This window comes from Aptenodytes forsteri, unplaced genomic scaffold (assembly GCF_000699145.1).
Source record: "Aptenodytes forsteri isolate BGI_AS27 unplaced genomic scaffold, ASM69914v1 Scaffold207, whole genome shotgun sequence".
In the NCBI taxonomy this organism is placed as follows: domain Eukaryota; kingdom Metazoa; phylum Chordata; class Aves; order Sphenisciformes; family Spheniscidae; genus Aptenodytes; species Aptenodytes forsteri.
In genome coordinates this window covers 7,453,033-7,463,005 of record NW_008794836.1, presented here as the reverse complement: position 1 = coordinate 7,463,005, position 9,973 = coordinate 7,453,033, and the positions used below count along the sequence as shown (strand labels likewise).

At 41.1% G+C, this 9,973-nt stretch overlaps 1 protein-coding gene across 1 annotated transcript in view; it reads right to left on the bottom strand.

Annotated features, from left to right (window-relative positions):
- The window catches only part of LOC103895018 (ubiquitin carboxyl-terminal hydrolase 25-like), a 51,313-nt gene extending 41,471 nt beyond the window's left edge, over positions 1-9,842 (bottom strand). The window contains exon 1 of the mRNA XM_009274518.1: positions 9,783-9,842. Coding sequence (XP_009272793.1) covers positions 9,783-9,836 — 54 coding nt within the window. The 5' untranslated portion in view covers positions 9,837-9,842. The remainder of the gene's footprint in view (positions 1-9,782) is intronic.
- Positions 9,843-9,973: the final 131 nt, after the last annotated feature.

The following is a 9,973-nucleotide window of genomic DNA, read 5'->3' as shown; positions in this document are numbered from 1 at the left end:
ATGGTATGGAATATCCCTTTGGCCAGTTTGGGTCAGCTGTCCTGGCTGTGCCCCCTCCCCGCCTCTCGCTGGCCGGGCACGGGAAGCTGAAAAGTCCTTGACTAGTGTAAGCATTACCTAGCAACAACTAAAACATCGGTGTGTTATCAACATTATTCTCATCCTAAATCCAAAACACAGCACTGTACCAGCTACTAGGAAGGAAATTAACTCCTTCCCAGCCAAAACCAGGACACAAGCTTAAAAACTTTCTCTTACATATTTTCCCATGATTCTGTACCAAAACAAAGCAAAAGTTAAAATCTGCAAAACATAGGAATGCTTTCTCAGTCATAACATAAGATTTCTGGGATACGATGAAATATGCAGTATTCAGTCCTCTAACCAGGCCATTGGTAACTATGCACTTTGGAAAGTGTTAAAGAAAAGTACATTTCCAACAGCTGTGGTCCCAGGAGAAATTTCTTTTTCAAAGCAGCTAACTTTCAGAGAAATAAAATGAAACTGAACACAAAAGGAAAGTGGAGTAGGAGTCGGTTCTATCTCCTCCTCTTCTGAAAAGAATGAAGAATGCCACGTGCCCGTGCATACCCAGCCTTTTCCAGCTGCTTACTTTAAAGCACTCTCAAAGCATGCACCTGAATGTAAATGAATACTATTTTCAACTTCCACATAGCACTTTTTTTTTTCTGGCTTAATCCTAGTAAAAACACAGCTAAATTCAACTTCTCAAAATGATTTTTTTTTTAATTGGAATTTTATTGAAATTCAGGAAGAGTCATTTTTTATTTGAGAATAAGAATAGAAATTTTCAGCACAGGTATCTGACTGTTCTTGAAGTCATACAGCTGTGAGAAGAACAGCTATCACAGCAACCATGCACGAACTCAAGCTCAGCATTTACTTATTCACAAAGAGTAACAGATGGCATTAAATATAGCTACACAATTGACAGTCCAAAACTTTTACGTCTCAGACTCAGACCCTAATGTCAAGTGAACATCCTGTTTTAATTAAAGGGAGCCCTCTGGATTATGGGGTACAACACAAGTGAAATGATGACACGTCAATTGGTGGGAAGGAGCCACAGAGGTAATGCCATTTTATCACATGCATTAATTTCCACGAATTCCGTCTAGACCAAGGTAAGATCCACGGGTCAAATAACTTTAAATAGTTATGGATCATGCCTTGAAAACACTAATGCCTCTCTGAAAAGCTTTTATTAAATACATTATTCTGTCTACGTGTGCTTACTGTAAAGCTTAAAAATATGCTTTCACCTGATGGCTAAAAAAAGCTTTAGTCAAGAATATTATAAGCACAATTTGCATTTGCTTGACACCTAAACTTTGATAAGCTTGACTGTTGCCAATTAGTTGATAACAGAAACATTTTTAAAAGAAATGTTGTACAGGGTATAATTTTTTTCAGCAAGAATCCACCAGTTAAAATAATTCAGAAACCTACTATAAACAAAAGCATCAAGACAAAGCTGTGCATCTCAGAATAAAAACTATTAGAATTTGCATACCGATATTTCTGCTGCCTTAAAAAAAAAAAAGTGTTTTACATACACAAATCTGTGTCAGGCGATGTCTCCAAAGTTAACCTAGTTGCACTCCAGCCTTCAAGCTGTTCCACATCACATGTTCTTTGGATTTCACCTCTCCAACATCCTTACTTCAGAGAGCTACATTAAAACTGTGGACACTCAGTGTTGCCACCTCTCAGAACAGTGCTGTTTCTGTTAAAGTCCCACCGTCAGGAAACATCAGGTTTTGGGAAAACTCTCATGCTGATGGCTTTCAACATGCTCCTGAATTTCATCCGTTATGGCAAAGAAAAGCAAAAGTATGTAGCTAATGACATTTTCAAAAGAATGAAAACTATGAAACCTAACTGAAGAAATTATCAGTGCCTTCTTAAATTGCAAGAGTCTACGTCTAAATAGATTAAATATTTTCACTGTGATTTTCAAATGCTTGGAATTAATGATGTTACTAAATACATGGAAAACCAATCCATAATTGAATAGACAAGAACTCACAAAGCCTGCTGCAGACAACTGAAGTTATCACAGTGTCCTACTCACGACATTTTGTGTCAATTTGTCCTTTACACCATCTTAGGACCAATTCTTCCTTCATAGCACTTCACGGGAATCTCAATATTGACTCAAAATGTTGCTTAGCATCTCATTCCTGTTAAAGCCTAAACCCACAGATTCTGCACATCATTCACCAGGAAAACTACTGCATAGTTCAGTGTGTTAAAACCACCCCTCTACCAGAAGATACAGCCCTGCAGCAATCAGCAGAAGGCAGCACAACACCTCTGCCGCTCCAGATCACAGACCAGTGTACTCGCCCCGAATATCCGGGCAGGGAGGCATCACCCACGACAGCAGAGAGTCACACTTGCATTCCCTTTATTTACCTCTGAAAACTGGGATGGTAACATAGAGCAGAAAGGTGGTATGAACAAGATTAATCAAAATGAAGTTTCATGAAAATTTTCTGTTAATGGTCTGTAGAGCCCTTAGTTAGTGTATTGCAAGTTTTGAAGTGCTAAAGAGATCTAGTGATAAAAAAATCTAAAGCCTGCAATACAACGAGAGAGTGGACATTTTAATGCTGTGAAAAAGCAACGTTTTAGTTGGTGATTGTACTCAGCCATGGCACACACTACGGCTGCTCTCCATTCTACCTGCAAGTTTGGCTGAGGTGCATTGGCACAATACAGCTTATGACAACATTTATATGCAGCACAGCATTAATGTAAGGTAACATTAAAAATCTGACATGCGCTGTTCAGAATGCATTGTTGACAAATTAGAAGTTATAAGTGTTCACAAAAACTTGGCAAGAGATGCCATTTGCCAACCTGATGCAGGAAAGGGGAAGAAGTATTTCCTTTTACTTGGCATAAAGCCTGAGTTTGTACCATTATGCAAGGCATGCCCCCGCTATCCTGTTCAGCAGTAAAGCATCTCAGCAGCTCATCTTTACTTCAGCCTCACACCTTTAGATTACTTTGTCACCGTATTTTCTTTTTTTTAATAATAAAAAGTATTATTTAAATAAAAAATTAAAATATTTTTATTTAAATAATAAAAAAATGAAGAATTTATCAGAAAAGTTTCAACTTTACATAGTTTTACATGCAACTAACTATTGTGATTCCCAGTACTACCTTTTCCCTATTAATTATACTTGACCACCCATTAACCAGAACTTTGCACGTATCACAGTCCCAAAGTGAATGGAAGGAGTCACCACCCCACCTATTGCACACTTAGCTCTCTGGCAGAAGTCACATGCAAGTTATATTAGTTTCACTGAACTTGGTTAAACTAACATTCACTCCAGTCAAGTATTTTCTACTCTTGGCAGATATTGACTTCTTTAACAGCACCCCAACTGATGAAGTGTAATCATCAGCTAACAGAAGCGATCTTTATTTCCTAATGGAAAAAAAAGACTGAAGTCTACCCTGAATTCATAAAATCATTTTGAAATACGTTGTCACAACAGCCTCTCCTACATTACTCACCTAACACTCCGGCTTGCTCTTTGCATTGTGATGCTAGGCTGCCACCCTAGGCACAAGTCAACAGCCCCCTGGTGAGAAGCTGAATCCTCTCAAATTACAGGTGTCTATCTGCTGACTGAAGACCATCACACTGGTAACTCAGTCACTGGGTTTTGATGGGGAAGTTTAACACTTCCAGGGAAAAAAAAAAACCAAACCTCACTACACACAGAAAAACACACACCCACCACAAAACCAAACCAAACACAAAAAACCCCAACACACACACACACAAAAACACCCCACCCCTTTGCTGTGACTCAATGCAACCTTCCCCACCCTTACATAAGCACACTGGTTATCACAAGAGAACTAGAAAGTGAAAGCACGCAGGGTACTTTCGTTTCCCAGAAAAGCTGCTCCCACACACGTGGCTTTCCCACTCAGTGAAAGTAAGCAAGACTTTCCTGTCTCCGTCCAGGTCCTGGCAACACACACACCCCCCTCAGAATTTTAAGAGCTCTGTTCCATAATAAGTACAAGAAGTCAGTAACAAAAAAATCCCCCCACCCAAACAAACAAAACCAAAAAGTCAGGCTTTTAAAGGAATTTACTCCTGCATGAAAACATTTAAGTGAAGATGCTGCTCTTAAGCTTTTTGTTTACTTTTTATGCTAAGGAATATCAGGAATGTCACATTTGGCTCTTAGCTTTTGCTAAATGACCAGCTGGGAATTGCAAATCAGCATCTTCACTACAGAAAGCGAAGAGCAATAAAACATAAAGGAACTCCGGAAGCATCCCTGGGCGCCTGGATAACCCCCCCTATCACTGGCACTGCCAGCAATGGCACTAAGGGGGTGACTGATGCAGCACCCCAAACAATTCCCGGCACAGGTGACGTGTGAGGGTTAAACACCTCCCAGCTAGTTCTGCAAAGATTTTGGCCCAGCCTGCAAAGGCAGCCTCCAAGTCAGCTGGGGCATCAGGTCAATTTAACAACTCGGCCACTGCACCGGTCCCCAGCGTCCAGGGTGTCCCTCAGCCCAACCATTCACACCACTGAAGTTACGGAGCCAGCTTCTCGCAGACCAAATAATCGGACTGTTGACACTTGGATGGGTTCTTCAGCCAGGAATAAAAGAAGATTTAGCCAAAACCAGAATGGAAATTATCTCTCTCATTCATCTTCAGTTAGAGAAGTCCATGAACACCAACTGAATTCACAGGATTAAAGAGATGCTACTTTCCTGCCTTAACATACCTTTTCAGGCATAAGAGTGCAAGAAAAGCAACTGTTCAATTATCCTCCCACTTAGGTTTATAAAGCACTTTTAAAAATGTGAAATATTTTTCTATTTTGAGACACGGGTAATTTGCTTTTTGACCTTTTCATAGAAGCTGATGGGTTTTGTCATCTTTTGTAGCTGCTGCTCCTAGTAGTTGTAGATACAGTGTTATCCTAAAAATATATATTTTTTTAGGAAGTACTAAAGATATTTCAAAATAATATTACAAAAGGTTAACAGGAAAATGTAAAAACGTTACGTTTTCATGTTCTGAAACAGTATTTTTCTTTCAAGGTGTGGACCAAAAGATATTTAAAGACATTATTTTGGACAGATGCTAATGATAGTACTATAGTTCTAAACTCCTGCTACCACAATCAAAATCATTACTGAACTTTTGTGAAAGGTTTTCTAGAATGCAACAGGTTTTAAACTGCTATTAAAGGTTTCAGAAAGGTACAGATTTATAGCATATTACACCAACAAAAAAATTCCAAGATTCAGCAGGATTGCATAGCTACCAAAAAAAAAAAACACCCAAAAAACCTAACCACACGCACACACACCCCTCCCACCAAAGCCCATCAGGACATTCACAAAACCGGAAGGCATTTAGCACATCAGTCTGACAAGAGCTTTCAAAATTACTTTGGATCACTGAACTTTGCACCTTGCTCCAGCATCCAGAAAATACAAACAGGAGTCTCTGTGGAAGGTGTAACTACATGTAATATGAACTTTTTTAATTAACTTTTTTTTTTAAAATAAATAACAAGATGTGCGTATCTAAAAGAGTGACTCTACAGCACTTCAAGTAAGTCTTGCCAATTACTTAGTAGTTCATAGAATCATTGAGGTTGGAAAAGACCTCTAAGATCATCAAGTCCAACCATCGACCCAACACCACCATGCCCACTAAACCATGTCCCTAAGTGCCTCATCTACATGTCTTTTAAATACCTCCAGGGATGGGGACTCCACCACTTCCCTGGGCAGCCTGTTCCAATGTTTCACCACTCTTTCAGTAAAGAAATTTTTCCTCATGTCCAATCTAAACCTCCCCTGGCGCAACTTGAGGCCATTTCCTCTCGTCCTATCGCTTGTTACTTGGGAGAAGAGACCGACACCCACCTCACTACAACCTCCTTTCAGGTAGTTGTAGAGAGCGATGAGGTCTCCCCTCAGCCTCCTTTTCTCCAGGCTAAACAACCCCAGTTCCCTCAGCCGCTCCTCATAACACTTGTTCTCCAGACCCCTCACCAGCCTCGTTGCCCTTCTCTGGACACGCTCCAGCACCTCGACGTCCTTCTTGTAGTGAGGGGCCCAAAACTGAACACAGTATTCGAGGTGCGGCCTCACCAGGGCCGAGTACAGGGGCACAACCACATCCCTTTGGTTGGGACGAACATTTTCAGTAAACCAGTCTGGTTATTCTGCTCTCCCTCACCAAGAGGCAATAAAGCTTTAAATACCAGCAGTAGCAGGTATAACCCCCCATATTCAAGCCCATCACACAAGCAGCCCGCCTGCCACACAACCCAAACACATGCAGCCCATTCATGGGGAGATATGTAACCCACCCCCACTACGTGACCCGGGGTGCATTTCTGAGGTAAGGGAGGACACCTGCATGTTGGTCACAGGCAAGCGCAGCTCTGGCCGTAGGATGAGAGCACGAGCCTGCAGCCTCTTGGATCCACCGGGCAAATGGTCGGTCAGGCAACCCTGAACTCAACTGATCAAAACACAAAAACTGTGAAGGTTGTATCCTTGGAAGGTTGCCACCTATCGAGATGGAAAAAAAAAAAAAAAAAAGAGCACAACTCCCAGAACACTTGCCTTGTGTACCAAGTCCTGAGTGGATATTCCATGCGATCACCTCCTGCCATTCAGGACTGCATCAACATCCCTATTTTGATTGTTGGAGACATACAACTATCATCTTCTGTATGAACTACCTCAGTATTAAGAAGTTAGTGGCTATTGCCTTCAGGAAAGAAAAGCAGTCCGTACCATATTATTAGCTAAAATTTTTCAATAATAAGTACATCAAATGCATGGCATGAGGAGAAGCACACACACGTGCTATGACAATTTTCTCCTTACTACCTCAAAAAAGAGCAAAGAGAGGAAGTAAGTAGTATTAGACCTTGCCTAACACCATACATTATCTCGAGACGTAAATATCCTTAAAGGTTTGTGCTTCTTTTTAAAAAAAGAAAAAAGGGCTGAGCTGACACACCTTTTTTCTGCTATTCCAGTGATTACACTTGCCAATATGCTGCTGAATCACAGGTCTGAAATAACAGTGGGTGTGGGAAACCAAAGGACAGATAAAACAGACTTTAAATCCGTGTTATCAACCAACACTCAGTCTCTCTCCAGAAGCAGTAGAACTTGATAATACACATTGCTGAGAGGCCAGCTAAATATCACCCTTTAAAATCCAGTTTCTTCAGTCTGTTGTTCCGAGATGACCATCACGATAATTATTACTTAGAGCTGACACACTGCTGAAACACGTATAACCTCTCCACATCGTTTTTTCCAACTACTAGAAAAATCACCATTTACCCACCCCCATCACTGAACCCGCTGTGTAGAGGACACTGGCCGAGGGAAGGGTCTGCACAGCACGATGGGCAGCCTGGGATGGTCTTCCTCCATGAGAAGAAAAAAAAAAAAAATATGGACGTACACATGCACCAGTGCAAGCGGCCCCTACATCAGCGGTGCCGGACTGCCTGGAGTGCGGGGAATCCTGCGATACACACGCCTTAGCTCTTCAGCAGCAAAATGCCTGATAAAAAGTATTTTACTGGACGGAAATACAGACGACCGAAATACAGACCGGGGAAAATCAGAATTTTTTTTTTTTTTTTTTTTAAAACTTCCCAGGCCATTTACCTTTATTCACATGCTTTAGTCTTAATATGAACATTACAGATAACTCAAGAGACACCTAATGACATAAGAGAAGCACACAAGAGCTGCGAGCAACAAGAGTAACATGATTAATTATTTGCTTCAGGAGATGAATTACAAGTTTTAACTAGGAGTCAAGATGACCAGTAAACATGAAAGAAAAAATTTCTTTTGACACGATCCAGATGCTTTAACTACACAATAAACTAAAGCTAGCTTCAGTGAGAAATGGGCTGTTTGTAGTTAGAGCACTTATGAATACAAACCTACATCTCCAAGTACTGCTGAAGTTTGACACATACTTCCTGTATGACAGTAAGAAAACATCCGATGAACAATGTTGGGAACCACAGTTCTGAATAAGGTATGCTGATGACTCAGGCATCTCTTGGAAATCCAATATATTTCTGCTTGTATGTGGTTTCTTCACACTAACAGAAAACAATCGTGACAAACTTTGAGGTCTCCAGAACAAACTCTCGTTACTCATGGAGCACAGAATTTTTTTCTTTTGAGGAAAGATGATGAGTTAGTGGTATGGTAATCTCTCCACCTTTCAACCATGCATCAGCCCACTGTACCTTCACAATTTTTCTTCTTACATGCAAATAAGCTGAACAATGTTAAAGTTTGTCATCAATTAGCTATCCATTAGTCTCACTAAGCAATGAGATACTTGCTTTGGAGTCAAATAATATTTTTTACAAAATATTCTCAAGATTGGCCTTCCCCACCCCAAAATGCAATTAGGGATAACGTAGGTAACAAGGAGTTTCAGGTAATATAATAATCAGGTGATTCAACAGAAATAAAAAAAGAAAATCCCTGCCATGAAAAAAGCTTGTTATTTTATACTGTTTCCCTAGATACTTAGACAAGTAATCCTCATCCATAGATGCCGAAATCATCATCCATAGATGCTGATTACAACTTTAGAATTATTGCTAATTTCATTTTTACTGCAGTATGGATTGTGGCAGATCACCTGGTAATCTCCAACCACCCTTTAAGCTTATCCTCAATTTAAAACTAAAGCAATCCTGAACTACTGACCTGCAAGCAGCAGTTTAGTTGAAAACTGTTAACATTTCTTCTTCAGTATTATTGACAGAAAGTGCAAACAGGCAGCTCTGATCAGCGTCTACCAGGTATTACGTAACAGAGTAGCTGATACAATAATTAAGGGATATTTAAGTAAACCATCAACAACAGGTTTTGTAAAAGATAACCTTGCTCACGGAAGTTGTCAGGTGCACAGTAGCAACAAATGAAGCTGTGTTAAACATACAAGACACACACATAGCATGGGACCTGGAAGCAAAACTCTGCTACGTTAACCTGCTAGCACACCTCAATTTAAAACACTACCGACTGAGGAACGAAGAGACAAAATCAGCGCGTTCCGCCCTTGCCTTCCTGCTGAAGCAGCCAAAATCAGTGCTAACTACTTCCAACTATGATAGCAGTCTTTGGCGAGACATGCCTCTCCCTTCAAACGAGCTTCTTGAATGCAAGTTGTACCACTTTAACCAATTATACCTCAATCACCACATTCTCACTGTCCACTCTTACGACTGGAGACATTAAACTTCCACACTGACTATACCAAAGCAAATGTACCTTTATCCTCTCATAAAAGCATCACATGCCATAAAAAAAAAAAAAAACAAAACAAACCAGGGAGGAGACAGTCACATCACTAACCACAAGAGTTGCATTAACCAGCAACAGTTACCTTTCAAAAATAAAAAAAATAATTTAAAAAGCACTGCGATTTAATTTTAGGTTTCTTTTTCTCTTGCCAGTTCTGTTCACTTCAAGCAAAGAAGAGCTGTAGAAGGTGTCCCATTTTTTTTGACAAAGAAACATTTTCCAGCAACTCCTGGCGCGCAGTAAAAGACTCATAAACGCTGCCATTCGCTTAACCCCATTTCATGATGCACGTTAATACGAGTCCCTAAATCCAGCACTTCTTTACTCCAGCAAGAGCGCGTCAGGGCCAGCCGTGTGTCACACGCTGGAAATAGCGTTCACCTTTAGCAGGCGCGGATGCCGGTGCAGCAGGGTCACGCCGTGCGTGTGCAGCATCTCCCTCCCGGCCCAAGGCTCACACCGGGGGCTCGGGCAGGACCTCGCGGGCCTCACCGACACGCTGCTCCCCGTCCTGCTGCTCTGCAAGTGCAACAGGCCCGCTCGCCCGGGGCCCCGGCGCCGGCCCGGCCCGG